The following is a 16,429-nucleotide window of genomic DNA, read 5'->3' on the forward strand; positions in this document are numbered from 1 at the left end:
ATTAGTCTAACAGAAAGGTTAATGAGAGATGACAAGAAGATTATGAAGTAGTTTGCTGCGATCTTCATCTGCGCAGCAGTAAAGAGAGAAGGAGAAATTCATTTTCCGATCATCACAGTTGATCATCTCTTTTGGCAAAGCCATCTGACTGATACTAATGATTTTGTGAAGTGCCGTGTACCGTGGCTCATATGTCACTGGGACTAACCTCCCCCTTGAAGAGTTATTTGACATCTGTACTTGCAATTTTGCATTTGCTAAGCTTTTTGAAACAGGCACTTTGCAATATGTGGCTGCAGGTGAAGGCGGTTTGGTGCCCAGCCGTCAGAATGAACAACTGTTCTACATGTCTGTGAGGTCTATTTGCTGCCGTTCGGTAATATCTGTTGCAGGAAATGATTGTGGAAACTGTTTTCATTAGGAAACAAAATAGCCTGGCAGGAGGGAAGATGGGGAAATAAAGTGAAATGGTTTTATCTATGCATATTATTGGAAATGGTGACTCTGTTGGCATTTCTTTATTGCAGTTCCTCGTATGTGCCTTTTACCAAGAGTACACTAAAATGGACATTAATTTTGTTGTGCAAAGTTTGCATCTGTGAAATATTGTATTAATGACTTTCCTGGCATTGCGGCTTATCATTTAGTCTTGCACCTTGGCTGCACCCAATGTAGAGAACTTCTTTATCCTGAGGCAATCTGAGGGGCAAGAACTGTATTTTTATAGGGGGGCTTCCACTTTGTCAATCACCAAGAATTTCATGTACCTACAATCTCACCTTCCTCTCCATCCCGCACGTGCCTGCGATTCCCGCTTGCCTGTAGTCAGTCAGAGTAAAATCAGGGAAACTTAATGGAAATCATAAACTATGCCCTAATTTTATGTGTACACCCACGTCTTGTCCCACATGTCTTGAGCTGGTTGTAGAGGGCCGATATGGCCGACTACCGGATCTTTGTTGCATTCACATAAATAAACATCTGAAAGATATTGTCACTTGGCAGTCAGGTTGTATGGCAATTTCAGATAGATCATTGTTACCACGATCTGGCGATAGTCGCATACTCAATCCTTGTCCAACCATATTTACCGTCTCTACTGAACAAAATATGTTTATCTGGGTCAGCAGGCTATTTGATTCCATTCACGCTGTAAATTTTGTCTCCAATAGGTCTAAACTTGGGAGTCAAAATTGCAGGGTCTGTAGGAACCTGAACAGAGGGTTAAATTTACAATTCAAATGACAGTGCTTTGATATCCTATCAGATTCATTTATCCAGTAAGTAAACATCTCTCTAGCCTGGTGGATTACACCATGCCGTTGCTTCTAAATCTTTGTTTCTGCATCTAGTGCATCTAAAATGATGTAAAGAGGTACAGTCTGGTTTTCTTTCTCTGCTGAGAATTCTGTTGAACAAACTCCTTAGTACAATAGCTGACAAAACACAATGTTTTGGGTGTTGACTTGTTTGCTGGAACAGATGCCACTTTTGCTTGTTTAAAATATTGTAATGGACAAAACCAGATTCCTAAATAAAGACAGAAAAACAAGTTAGTTCAAATTCAACTTTAACATTTTTCCCATAACCTATACATTTTTGTGATACATTGAGCTATATATCACAACACTTGTGATTGGAAAACACTGCTTTAGTAGCTATTACAGGAGTGGTCCTGTGAGTACCACCCTTTATTTTCATGAGCGTTTTTCTTATAGAATTAACCCTTAAGTTGTGTACACACTACAGGTTTTTCACCAGATTATCGGGCCAATCACACGATAAATGACTGTTAGGTCCAATATCGCATTAGTGTGGCCGCTCCAACGATCATATTTTATCAGACCAAAACATATAGTTTGATTTTATAACCAGACTAAAAATCTCTATAAACAATGGAACAATGTTCGGTAGATTCTGCAGTGTGTATGGACTCACGACCATCAGTGTAGGCAGATCTCCATAGAGTTTAAAGTCCCGATCTTATCAGCAGATGGTTATGACAGATGAAGAGCACAGATCTGAAGGTAAATCGTGTACAGTGTGTATACATGAATCGGCATGCTGATTGGGTCTTTCAGTCTTTGGGGAAATCGTTAAAGATATTGCATTGGGAGAAATATTCTGTAGTGTGCACCTATCTTTATACTGGTTTAGTGAGTTTGTATTGAATGTTATCTTAACACTGATCTAAAACCAGCGGAACAATAGCACAAATATTGTCGCTAGGTACACACTACAGAAATTTCGACCAACTTTTTATGCCGAGCGATTTTACATGCGATCGATGTTCCGATCGCTCGGTCCATGGACTGCATACACACTAGCCTTGTTTAGGACGATGAAAGGAAGAGCGGACGTCCCTTTAGCGACTTTTTACAGCCATGTTGTCGTGAGCAATGACTGTAATTTCATACTCACTGTTGTGGATCGGTCGGAAGTTTATACACACTACACAGCGGAAACGAGATTGGAACGAAAATATTAAACGGTACGACCAACCAAATGAGGCGACGATCGTCCATTTGGGCAGACTTTCGACCATTGTGTCACTGCACACACTGACCCGACTTTTGAACGAGCGGTCGTATGTCAGCTGATTTAGCCGATTATTGGATGAAAACTATGTAGTGTGTACCCAGCTTTAGACCTGCACCAATCAGAAACAAGATACTGACTACCAAGCATCATCTTTTCTGATTTCACAATCCTTGGACAGCCCTGCTCCCCTGTATTCCAGCCAGCAGTATAGGAGTTTTCCCCAACCATAAATTCTATACATTTAGTCTTTTTTTTTTTTCTTTGATTGTATAGAAATCTTTTTTTTTTTTTTTTTCCCCAGACGATTGTGTGATTGATTTATGAGTTGTGCAGGAGTATCTGATTTCTTTACAGGATTCTTTGATCAGATTTGGGGTTTTAAGTTCTCAAGTGTGTTCCTTCCTCCAAGCCCTCAGCAGCAACAGTGGGCATCAGAAATGCAAATTCCTTTATTCATTGATCTGTCCTAGCAACAGAGAGAAGTCCTGTGGCCACGTCTACTGAGGGGGTTACATATCTCAGATATACAGTGGTTCATGTCGTCAGCAGTAATGTTTGTGCCACAAAGTAATCCAAGGTTTCCGTAACTCAAAATGAACAGCCCTGTCCTAAGCTACATCTATATTCCTATAGACTGGCATCCTCTCCCCTGCCAGAGTACCAGAACATGCTGTACTCTGCGTCACTCTCAATGAAAACATCCCGCATCTTAGTACTGAGAGTCATAGGATCATTTAGAACAATATTTGAAAACCCATTAATCTAACTGCACCTAGATATTCTATTGAATAAAAGATATTTAATAAATGTAAAAAATAAAACTTGTTGTCTCCCCTTATCTAACCCCTTTTCATACAATATTAACAAAAAAAATAAGTCAAGCAGTATATTAAACCTCTGAGAACAGGATTGTTCTTTCTCATTATTCATATTTTAATTGTTCACAATGTTGTATAAACCATATCTTCAGTGTAGTTTATTATGTATTCATAGCTTCATCTGATAGTATCCTTTCTCTTGCAATACAGTTTATGTATATTATCTACACAGCTTTAATAAAGAGAGAAAAATAAATGAAAATATTTAAAAGTGGGCAAATATATATTTTTTTGGGCTTAGCAAAGACTTTTTTCTTTCGTACACTTTATTAATAATAAAATCGACATGTAATAAGAATTGCACAGCTAGTAGAACAATGTTCCATTGTGTGACAGTTGAACAATGTTGTTATATGGATAATTAGTATTCAGAGTCGTTACATTGATATTAGCAGTCCACCAAACCTTTACTCCCATTCTCCTTATTCTAAAGGAACAGTAGAAATCCAAGTATGGGTTTACGGTATAATATAAATAACATACAATACAATATTCACACCTTTCCGTGGTTGCTATAAGCATGCCCCATATGAGAAAGATTTCTTGTGTGTTAGATTGTAAGCTCTCACGAGCAGGGTCCTCTGTACCTCCTTCATCTACCTCCTTTGTACCTGTCCTATGCCATGTATTGTGTAAGTTGAACATGTGTGATTTTAGTGTAATCTTTTATACTTTCTCTGTTTTATGTTTTTTATGCTTTAAATCTCTGCCTGGCAGAATCTGTGGCGGCGTACAAATAAACAGTGCGGATGATGATTATATACTGTGTTACAGTATATGCTGATCTCAAATAGTTACCCATTATCAAGTGAGATTACACCTCAATGAGGGTATTCACAAACAGTAGCAATACAGAAATGGATTAAAATCATATTTTAAATTACAGCATCCTTGCCCACTCTTCCGCAATGTCCGGGAGATTCCCTGTAGGTCTCTCAGGAGTGCAGCCCATTCACCCGCATTCCGCCAACTTCATAGTGGGCGGGACTGGATCCTCAGTGACGCAACGACAACACCCCCCCCCCCCCATACTTTCAATTCACCTCCCCTCTGGGATCCCTCGGAGGGGAGAAATGTTTAGTTGGCAAGTAAGAATTAATGTTAAAACCATCTTCTATTTAAAAAGGGATGTCGTTTCAAATGTAACTTTTTTTAATTTTAAATTTACAAAACTGTCCAAAAACTACACTCAAAAAAACCTGAAGATTAAAAGATATAAAAAAAAATAACGGAAACAAACAAAAGAGCAAAATTGCACAATATATTTTCAAGATGAAATTACATTTTACATTAAAACTACTTTTCTAGTAACTTTTTGCTTCAGAAATTACTGTTGAAGGATATTATAGTTAACAAATGAATGGCGCTAAATTTTGAGATTATTAATGAAATATCAAGGGGAAAACCAAAAAGAAAGTTGGAAAAGACAGCTTGGACGCGATAACAACATGCATTTCTTTAATATTCAGTCATATTTGTTGTACTATAAACCTGCGCCACCTATATAGAATAACCTCATACATACTGCATGTTAACTTCCTGCAGGGTCATGAGCAGTAGCTTGAGATGTGATTGGCCGATATTCCGCTCTCATCCTTGGGGCCTAGGGAGCCGTCCATGTGTGGCAGAGACCCTGCCTAGTATCCTCTCAAACACCGTCTCTGATGTTATTGACATGTTAAGTATATTTCAGTTTGTTTCCACTTATTCTATTTTAGTTTAATTTTTTTTTTGTTCTACTGTAAAACCAATAAGCCGTTGAATCAGCTCTATAAAGTTTGCAGCTTCTACCACATTCTCTGCTGTGCAGGTTTAAACTAATCCTGCAGTACCCAGCGTGACTTTCTAGCAAACACGGAGCCGCCGTGGACAATCGTCAGGGCTTTTATAAAAGGAGTGATCTTCTTTTGCTCAGCTGCATGGCCACAATGACGTTTTATTTCATTAAGGAAGAAATCTTTGGAAGGGAAAAAAAAATTCCCCTTGATAAGGGAGGCTCATGCCCTTGAAAATGTTCTGCTTGGGTGCCCGCGACTGTAGCAATTCAAAAGAACAATGGCGCTGGTTGTATATGGAATGAACCTTGGTATAAGTATACGGATTTCACATCATATAGTTACTTTTTTTCTTGTGTGTGTGGTCAAAGGAAAAAAGAAAAAGGAAGGGGGTTCTCTCTGGGCTCGTTATCGAAAGCTGATCAGTTGTATTCTTTCTGGAGCTGGCTGAGAGATGAAGCGATGGGGAAATACCTTCTCAAGCAGATGCTTTTTAAGGGCCAGAAATCATGAATTTCTTCAATTGCCGCTGCTCCGGGCTGGCTACAATGACTTGTGTGACGGTCGCAGGAGCCCTCCCTTGTGGTTTTTTTTCTTCTTCTGAGGCCTTCTTTGGCCCTTTCACTCTGCAAAGCTGCTTAAGCGCACTTAAGCGCATTAGCATGTGGATGCTAGGAGAGCATATTGACCCTCATTTGGAAAGTTTAAATGAGTGAAAGATGGAGCGATTTGTTAGGGCTTTAGAAACCAGCTTTTGAAAGCGTCCGGGTTACCCCTTTGGGTTGTCCTAATGCTTGTTCTAATCTGGTGTGCTTTTTAAAGGAGACCAGACTGATTTGTGACACATAAGCCCAAAGGCCTCCTTTTTTTTGGGCTTGACCCGATTAGCTAATCTGTGCTTTGAATTTCAATGCCTGGTATCAGGGAGGAAGGCTCTTGGGAACGAGCCATGTTTGGATCCCAGCGATTTGGAAAGTGCAGGAGAACACAGATGGTTAAAGAGAAAAAAAATGGTCATCGCCAAATCTTACATTGATTTTGTTTACTGAAAGATAATTGTGAAAAAATTGCGCAATATGGTCCATGCCCACAGGGGGTTCTACCCGCTGCCATTAAATGCATAATCCGGGCATTTGCCTGCAAAGGTAATTCATCAGGCAAAGCGTATCGCACCTTAATATGCTTTTAACACTTAAACTGTTTATATTTGGAGTAAAGACAAACCAGACCGTTTTTCTCTGGTTAATTTTCTGTGTCAATACAAACGTAAAAAATATAATCAAAATAAAATGATTACATTCATATTGTGGAGTACAAAAGAAAGTGATTGCCCCTCTACAGAGCACGGTACAGCGTGTTCCCATGGTACATCTACTCTCTAAGTCGGCTTTGATGCCACGTTGCACGCCCAACAGGAGATGAATTAAAAGCCGACTTAAAGGGGTTTTCAGTCCAGACGATTTCATTGATTTGGACATTCCTCCAACTTTCATCCAATACCTTGCTTTCTCTTTGTAACATTACAGATATGTATAGATAAGAGCAGGCACTTTTTTTTGCCCTTGGTTATTCCACAGACCTGCTCTCTTGTTACATTTGTAGCAGAGCTGTGCTGTATCCAAGACAACAAAGTAAATATCTTGTCCCAGTGAAACAAATACATGGCTGAAAAGCACAGAAGGGAACTAACAGGATAAAGCAATGGGTTTAGTAAACATTAAGAGAGACCATGTACAAGCCAATAAATTAAAGTAATCTGAAAGTGAAACCCATTTTTAAAGGTCACATGGAATTTAACTATATTGAAATGAACATACTAAACTGTAAAAGTATGTAAGTAGTGTATTTAGATGCATCCTATTAACCTGTAGTATTGAGAACCACGAAATTACAATTACAGAATGTGTTCTTAGAGATTTTGTTTATTATTATTATTCACTATTATTATTTGTTTGACAAATGTTTGGGTTATTTCCTATTTTGTTTACCCTTGGCCAAAACTGTCATTTAAGTTAATATTTAAATTCTCTGTTCCAACAGACACTTTGTGCAAAAACAACAATGCAAACTGTCCATGCAACAGACAGCACCGCAGTAGACAAGTTGATATTCCGCGAATCAGAGAATGATCGCAAGGTATGTGGACTAATTATTACTTTGCCGCAAAATTTAACTTTCTGTTCTATTAACAGATGTGGACTTATTTAGTGCAAGCAATCTATCCTGTTAAAGGACAGTTACCGTGTAGATACATTTTTATATGTAGAAGTATGTTGAAGTCTGCAATATATTTAATTACAAAACTCTGCATCATTTTTATTACATTTAACATGGGCTAATTTGATATGTGCAGGTTATAAGTAACAGACTAATCAGACCTGCCCTGCAGTCTGCCTACACTGGCCCCCGTGCCCTGCAGTCTGCCTACACTGGCCCCCGTGCCCTGCAGTCTGCCTACACTGGCCCCCGTGCCCTGCAGTCTGCCTACACTGGCCCCCGTGCCCTGCAGTCTGCCTACACTGGCCCCCGTGCCCTGCAGTCTGCCTACACTGGCCCCCGTGCCCTGCAGTCTGCCTACACTGGCCCCCGTGCCCTGCAGTCTGCCTACACTGGCCCCCGTGCCCTGCAGTCTGCCTACACTGGCCCCCGTGCCCTGCAGTCTGCCTACAATGGCACCCGTGCCCTGCAATCTGCCTACGCTGGCCCCCGTGCCCCGAAGTCTGCCTACGCTGGCCCCCGTGCCCCGAAGTCTGCCTACGCTGGCCCCCGTGCCCCGAAGTCTGCCTACGCTGGCCCCCGTGCCTCGAAGTCTGCCTACGCTGGCCCCCGTGCCCCGAAGTCTGCCTACGCTGGCCCCCGTGCCCCGAAGTCTGCCTACGCTGGCCCCCGTGCCCCGAAGTCTGCCTACGCTGGCCCCCGTGCCCCGAAGTCTGCCTACGCTGGGCCCCGTGCCCCGCAGTCTGCCTACGCTGGGCCCCGTGCCCCGCAGTCTGCCTACGCTGGCCCCCGTGCCCCGCAGTCTGCCTACGCTGGCCCCCGTGCCTCGCAGTCTGCCTACGCTGGCCCCCGTGCCCCGCAGTCTGCCTACGCTGGCCCCCGTGCCCCGCAGTCTGCCTGCGCTGGCCCCCGTGCCCCGCAGTCTGCCTGCGCTGGCCCCCGTGCCCCGCAGTCTGCCTGCGCTGGCCCCCGTGCCCTGCAGTCTGCCTGCGCTGGCCCCCGTGCCCTGCAGTCTGCCTGCGCTGGCCCCCGTGCCCTGCAGTCTGCCTGCGCTGGCCCCCGTGCCCTGCAGTCTGCCTGCGCTGGCCCCCGTGCCCTGCAGTCTGCCTGCGCTGGCCCCCGTGCCCTGCAGTCTGCCTGCGCTGGCCCCCGTGCCCTGCAGTCTGCCTGCGCTGGCCCCCGTGCCCTGCAGTCTGCCTGCGCTGGCCCCCGTGCCCTGCAGTCTGCCTGCGCTCCCCCCCCCCCCGTGCCCTGCAGTCTGCCTGCGCTCCCCCCCCCCGTGCCCTGCAGTCTGCCTGCGCTCCCCCCCCTGTGCCCTGCAGTCTGCCTGCGCTCCCCCCCCCGTGCTGCGCAGTCTGCCTGCGCTCCCCCCCCACGCCGCGCAGTCTGCCTGCGCTCCCCCCCACGCCGCGCAGTCTGCCTGCGCTCCCCCCCCCACGCCGCGCAGTCTGCCTGCGCTCCCCCCCCCACGCCGCGCAGTCTGCCTGCGCTCCCCCCCCCACGCCACGCAGTCTGCCTGCGCTCCCCCCCCCACGCCGCGCAGTCTGCCTGCGCTCCCCCCCCCCACGCCGCGCAGTCTGCCTGCGCTCCCCCCCCACGCCGCGCAGTCTGCCTGCGCTCCCCCCCCACGCCGCGCAGTCTGCCTGCGCTCCCCCCCATGCCGCGCAGTCTGCCTGCGCTCCCCCCCATGCCGCGCAGTCTGCCTGCGCTCCCCCCCATGCCGCGCAGTCTGCCTGCGCTCCTCCCCCCCCCATGCCCTGCAGTCTGCCTGCTCTCCCCCCCCCCCTACCCATGCCCTGCAGTCTGCCTGCGCTCCTCCCCCCCCATGCCCTGCAGTCTGCCTGCGCTCCTCCCCCCACCCCCATGCCCTGCAGTCTGCCTGCGCTCCCCCCCCATGCCGCGCAGTCTGCCTGCGCTCCTCCCCCCACCCCCATGCCCTGCAGTCTGCCTGCGCTCCCCCCCCCCATGCCGCGCAGTCTGCCTGCGCTCCTCCCCCCCCCCCCCATGCCCTGCAGTCTGCCTTCGGTCCTCCCCCCCCCCCCCCCCATGCCCTGCAGTCTGCCTGCGCTCCTCCCCCCCATGCCCTGCAGTCTGCCTGCGCTCCTCCCCCCACCCCGCCCTCTTGACGGTGTCTACACTGCTCCCCCCCACCCTGCCCTCTCGTCTGTGTCTGCACTGGTCCCTGGTTTTTCCAGGAGAACGCTGGAATTTCATTCTAGAAATCTGTGACATTGAATTTTCATCTTCTTAGCATTCAGACTCTTGATGCAACCAAAATAAGAGGATTAATGGCAATACTCTCCAAAAGGAAGTATGGGTTGCTTATGCAGCTTCTTTAAGTGTATCTTGTCACTTTTCCCATATTACGGGAGACCTAAAACTGCCCAGTACGGGAATTATGGGAAACTGCCCTGTGCTCAGTAATCCACATTGTCCTAATGCAGTATCTTCTTTTATTGTAATACAGTAACTCACTCGCACCAATCTGGGACTTGCTGCTGGTTTCTAGCAGGAAGCCCTGGGAGCTGTCATTAATAACTAATAGAGAGCACCCAGGACTGGGTAATGGGGCTGCTTGTACAGTACTAATTAGTTTCCAAGGTGTGGCAGCTCTACCAACAAATAGCTAATGGGATACCTTGTGCAACAACCACAAAGAGCTAAATATTTCCCAGGAACCTGGGATTGTCCTATAGGGTACCAAATTGCCAGTGTTTTTTTAGCTAAAGAGATGTTATCTGTAAATCATGGTATTTCCTTCCTAGGTTACTTCTCGATTCCTCTGTCTACATTGCTCCTGCAATAATCTGTTCTTTCAGGAAGTATCTCTTATGCATAGTGTAAGAGATTGCACTGCGGACCATGTACGCTAACAATGTTCTTCTGCTTCTCTTTTCTGTGTTTTCCAGGTTGTGCTACAAATAGAAAAGAAGTTATTTGATTATTTTAATCAAGAAGTTTTTAGAGATAACAATGGTACTGCGGTAAGTCTGGATTCATTCATGGAGATTTTGCTGTAGAACACTGCTTGGAAAACTTGTATTGTTTTAATGTTTCCAGTCTAGAACATTGAGTATTTCATGGGAAGCGGCTCTTATCCAGATTCAGCTGGCTTGATTACATCTACTCTACCTGGATCTTATCGCGGTCAGGCTGTAGATATCCCGTAATGGGGTAACCAGCATTTCCCTATAAGTGACCCTGACTGGGTGATGTCACAGAACTCTGCAAATAGAGAGGCACCTAGCGCCTTTGCATTGTAGCACAGAGCTATGTCGTTATTAGGGTTCCAGGCACCAAATGACCTCCTGGATGGTTGTGTTCTAAGTCCACAGCGGCAAATTGAGTGCACATATAATATATTTGTGCGTGTGGTCCTTCAGTGTTTAAGGGCTTTCCTTCAGACTCTCAATCATTGACATTAAATACCTTTTTACCAACGAAACTACTAGATTAGCAAATCCAGGCACCCCCTCGCCCACCAACACGTGTGCTTGTAGCAGAGGCAGTTTCGTGAAAGCATCACAATGACTCCTTGTAATAATTAACTTAAATAAACAGACATCCATATGAAAACAGATTGATCAGCATAAATATTGAGAAACCATGTTAAATAAACATAGACGATTCAGTGGTAACGACAAATAAGTTACTGCAATTTACGAATTAGTATATATTATAGTTTGAATGGGATTTATGCAAATAATGTTTGTAATCGAAGAATGGAAATTTTATAAGAAACATGATGGACGTCTTTCGGCACTGGCTGGTACGTACCCATCTGGCACCATGGCGATTTTTTTGTTGTTGTTGACACTGCCCTTGTCATTTAATAGTGAAAAATCCCCTCGTCCTCCTAAACCTCTATCAAACGCCCCACGTTCCATTATTATGTTTACTGGAGAAAACAGAAGGTTAGCATAGATCAAATAGCTAAAAAACAATGGTCACTGTATAATAAAGTAAACAAAGATTGCAGACCTAGGCATATGCTTTTATTTGCCTGTATGGTAAATGCAGCGCCGGCTAGGAGTCTGTGCTCGTTCTACACATTCAGAACAAGCAGAGAATGTCTATATCCAGCCACAGAGGCAACAAAAAGATGAATGATATAATGAGCCGGAGGAGATAATCTAATCTTCATGGTCTAGTTAAATACGCAGCACCATGATCGCTAAAAAACAAACTACCTATCTTAAAGGATGAATGTTCCTGGGCCGAATTCAACCCAAAAAAATCCATTGCATCCTTCATCAAGCACTGGTCTTGTACCAGCCTGACAGAAATTTAATTCAAGCTGGCTCCTGAAAATAATTATTGTATTTTAAGAGTAGTAATCATTGGCTGGGACATGATTGAATGTGTCCATGGCTATTGACTTTTGCTATGATATATGGCTCGGTTTAGTCGATATTCCCATCGAAATTGTATAATTAATTATAAGTGGGGCTGTCAGGTCTGGAGGATGGAGTGCCCTGATGAGTATTTGGGAAGATTAAATTTTCCTTTGCTGCAGCGAGGCAAGACTTGGGAATTTTCGCAGCGCACTGCTTGTTGGATAAAGATGTTTTTCTGTGTGTTTAGCAACTGCTTGAGCTGAAGATGCATTGATTTTCTGGCCTCTATTTATTTCTATCTGTGCAGCGTCTCTCCACTAATAGTGGAATTTGTGCAGATGTGACAAGACCTGACAAATATTTATTATCAGCTAACTACTTTATCATTGTCCGTGGAGAGGGTTTTTTTTTTTTTTATTATTTTATTTATATATTTATTTATTTCAGCCCTCTTCTCTCTCCCCAGTGTAATTTAAGAGATAGATGTCCTTGATACATAAAATAGTTATCATGCTTATGAAAAATGTATAATAGATCACAGGTTTTTTTTTTTCTAAGAAGCAGGAATGCAATTTTCATTCTGAAAAGCTTCAGACTTGTAGTGTTGTTGCCTGCAGCCACACTCGGTGGAAACGGCAATTGGATGATGCAATGGTTTTTATTCTAAAGAGCCAAGGGTAAATATTATCCCCCAAAGTTATTAATATTTGGGTTCTAGGTGTAAGACTATTCTTAAATCACTCAAATGAGGTTTCCATTACGTTGTGTTTTTTCTGATATAATGAAGGCAATAGCCTGCTAAGTTTGTGCCAGTAGGCTCACAAAGTGGGTGTAAAGAAGTGCTGCCTGCATTGTATTATGTGGGTGTTTTTTTTGCAATAAACGCCACCCCCAAGACCACTGCAGACAACAGCTGGGGCAAGTTTCTCCGGACCATAGGACAAATCAAAAATAGAATGAAATTTCAAGGTCTATGGAATATATATGAAATAAGAGATCTGTGCCTCTGTCTTGTATGCTGTCAGTCCCATCCGCTAGATCAGTGTTTCCCAACCCCAGTCCTCAAGTACCCCTAACAGTGCAGGTTTTCCATATCTCTTTGCTGGAGCACAGGTGTAATCATTATTGACTGACACATTTTAAAAGATCCACAGGTGGTCCTAATTATTTCACTGGTGACCTGAAACACCTGCACTGTGAGGGGCACTTGAGGACTAGGGTTGGGAAACACTGCCCTAGATGAAAGCTAACATGTGGAATACTTTGTGGAGATTGCATCACTTGCACAGACAAAGCCTGGAGTTTCATAGTTTTGAGTGATGGTCTCCTTTGTAAGGGTAATGTTATGCACAACTGGGAAGATTCACACATAAGAGCATAAGCCAATTTTGTTTGAATGGGATAGCGGCCTCTCTATACTTTGCTGTTTTAGATCAATCGCCTACTTCAACATTCTTTTGCCATTGGCAAAAATGTGGATTTATCTTTCACTGTTTGTCATTGGATGTCTTAAGTAAAATGGATAAAGTATAAATAGATACATACGCTTGAGCATTGCTTCAACCTTATGGCAATAACAGAAACATGGCTCACACAATCAGACACTGCCTCACCTGCAGCCCTTTCACTTGGTGACTTCCATTTCACCCACACCCCCAGATCTGGAAGCAGACAAGGAGGTGGGTTTGGATTACTTCCCTCCACACAGTGGACGTTCTCAGTTCTACCTAATGTCCCATCATTCACGTTCACATCTTTTGAAGTACATACTGTTAGGATTTTAACCCATTCTCTATGCGTGTTGCTGTCATCTATCGCCTCCCTGGACCACACCAATAATTTCTTGAAAACTTCTCTGCATGGCTCCCTCACTTCTTATCCTCTGAAATCCCCACCATCATCATGGGTGATTTAAACATCCCTATTGCTAATCCACATTCCAATGCTGCTTCCAAACTACTCTCTCTAACATGCTCATTTGACCTCTGCCAGTGGATTGAATCCGCCACTCATCAGGATGGCCACTGTCTTGATCTTGCTTTCTCTAAACTATGCTCAGATTCTGATTTCCTGAACACTCCTTTCCCCCTCTCGGATCATCCCCTTATTAGCTACTCGCTCACCCCCGGTTCTTTACCCTCCCCAGTGTCAAACTCTTCCAAGCCTCCTGACACCCGCAGGAATATGAAATCTATTGATCTTCAACATTTTTCCACCTCTATTCAACACCTTCTCTCCCCAATTGAGGAGTAAACTTTGTAGAACTGTGTTCACTACCTTTTTCCCAATCTATTCTATATTTAGTCCTTTCCAGGCTTGGATATACCCACACCATTGCACTACACCACACCCTAACCTATTGTTGTGAGAGGATGACCACACTTCATTAAGACTGGGTACACACTATACAAAATTTCTCCCGATGCAATATCCTTACCGATTTTACCAATGGTTAAAACAGAAAAGTCCCAAACCGCTTGCCGATTCATGTGTACATACTAAAGACATTTTACATGATTTACCTTCAGATCTGTGCGCTTCATCTGTCATAACAATCAGCTGAAAAGATTGTGACTCTGTAAATGCTATAGAGATCTATGGACACCGCCATTAATGAGTGCGTACGCACTGCAGAATCGGCACAACATCGTTTTTAGTTCAGTTTAAAAATCAAAAACGATCCGATGAGCTTTGTAACTATAATCGCTCATTGCTGCAGCTTACACACTAATGCAATATCGGACTGAACGCTCGTTTATTGTGTGGTTGGCCTGATAATCGTGTGAAAGCCCTGTACCCAGCCTAAGATAGACAGGAGAACTCTGAGGAGAGATAATCAGAATCTACAAAAGAGAAGAGAATCAATGGCACCTATAGTGCATTGTGAGTTGTGAAAGTAGACTTACTGGCACCAACTAGGTGAAGATCTATAATAAGAACATTTTTATATTCATCTATTAATATTTATGTTAGACACACAACCATATTCGCCATTTGGCGGTTTAAAGACATTATACTCTCCCTTAGTGTGAGATTCCATTAAATGGAAAACATAGTCACAAAGGAGAGCATCATCATCATCACCTTTTATTTATATAGCGCCTCGGATTCTGCAGCGCTGTACAGAGAACTCATTCACATCAGTCCCTGCCCCATTGGGGCTTACAGTTCCCTAACATACATACAGACAGACATACAGACTAGGGTCAATTTTGATAGCAGCCAATTACCTAACAGTATGTTTTTGGAGTGTGGGAGGAAACCGGAGCACCCAGAGGAAACCCACGCAAACACGGGGAGAATATACAAACTCCTCACAGAGAAGGCCATGGTCGGGAATCGAACTCGTGACCCCAGCGATTTAGACTGTAAGATCCAATGGGACAGGGACTGATGTAAATGGGTTCTCTGTACAGCGCTGCCTAATCAGTGGCGCTATATAAATAAATGGTGATGATGATGATGTGAGGCAGAAGTGCTAACCACCGAGCCACCGTGCTGTCTGTAATGCTTTACCCATACTTTGACCGCTAAAGCACTTCTGTGTGATCATGTTTCCTAATAGACGTACTCTGATACTACAGGAGCCGTTAGTACAGTTTTCTGGACACTGGGCATTCTAAAAGTCCTGATTTTAGAGGTGCGTTACAGTTTCAGCATCTTCTTATAGGGCACATCCCGATACAGAGAAAATAAATATCTACTTTTATCTTCTTTTTTTTTTTCAACATTGCTATCTATATAACAAAGTTTTTTCTAGTTATGACAATGTTATACAGCACATTTTATGGGGCTATCTGTTACATTGATCAGGGGCAGGCTGGACTGGGAAGCAGGGGGATATCTGCCCCCCAGGCCGGTCCCATAGTGGGCTACCTTGAGCTGGGTCACTTGGCCACCTGCATTGTATTCCCTTTAAAATGTACCTAATAGGCAACAGAGTCAAGTCTTTGCCACAAGGGCTAAAATTTTCCAGCCCTGGATATATTGATATATTTATTTAGTTTCTGAAGACCTCTATATGCATGTAGCGTATGCATTCCGAGTACAAATGTGTTTGTTTAGTTTATGTCCAATAGTGTCTACAAACATAGAGGTCACTTGGCTTAGCAGAGATGTACATACTAATTATCTCAGAATGGCAGCAGTGTCATCCTTATTTATGCTGACAGCTCTCTGTACTGTACATTAAACAACATTGCTTGTAAGCCTCCGCAAAGGGTCAATTGAAGAACTGTCAGGGGGCAATTAGGAGCTTAGTTGGGCTGTCATGTTTTGCTGGAGCGGACTGATAGCTATGTTCAGATCTGGGTTGTCAGATGTTGTGTAGCACGTTTTAATAGGGGATTGCAGAGAGCTGTATTACAGATAAACAGCGCTGCACCATTAGATTTATATTAACAGTGTAAGCTGAGCATTTGTACACATTCACCCAACATATTTTATATTATTGCTTCTTAGATCAACCAGGAACAGTCAGAATTCACCCTGTAATGAAGAAAACATTAACATTGCAATAATTGTTGACTTATCTTAAGATTTTCTCTGTAGACCCCCTCTGTCCTAGCTTATTCTTATTGTAAAGGGCTCCAGTCCTGATCAGTTACTGTAGAGCTTTTTTCCTTTTTAATTTCTTGCTCACTTTCATTTCTAAACTATTTTAGTCTTGCACCTCATTATT

The 16,429-nt window shown here is 43.8% G+C and overlaps 1 protein-coding gene across 2 annotated transcripts in view; it reads left to right on the forward strand.

Annotated features, from left to right (window-relative positions):
• INPP5A (inositol polyphosphate-5-phosphatase A) overlaps nucleotides 1-16,429 on the forward strand; it is a 306,445-nt gene that overhangs the window by 245,453 nt on the left and 44,563 nt on the right. For both annotated transcript variants that reach the window (XM_075216068.1, XM_075216067.1), the window contains exons 10-11: nucleotides 7,235-7,330; nucleotides 10,321-10,395. In XM_075216068.1, the coding sequence (XP_075072169.1) occupies nucleotides 7,235-7,330; nucleotides 10,321-10,395 (171 nt within the window). The remainder of the gene's footprint in view (nucleotides 1-7,234; nucleotides 7,331-10,320; nucleotides 10,396-16,429) is intronic.

This window comes from Mixophyes fleayi, chromosome 6 (genome assembly GCF_038048845.1).
Source record: "Mixophyes fleayi isolate aMixFle1 chromosome 6, aMixFle1.hap1, whole genome shotgun sequence".
In the NCBI taxonomy this organism is placed as follows: domain Eukaryota; kingdom Metazoa; phylum Chordata; class Amphibia; order Anura; family Limnodynastidae; genus Mixophyes; species Mixophyes fleayi.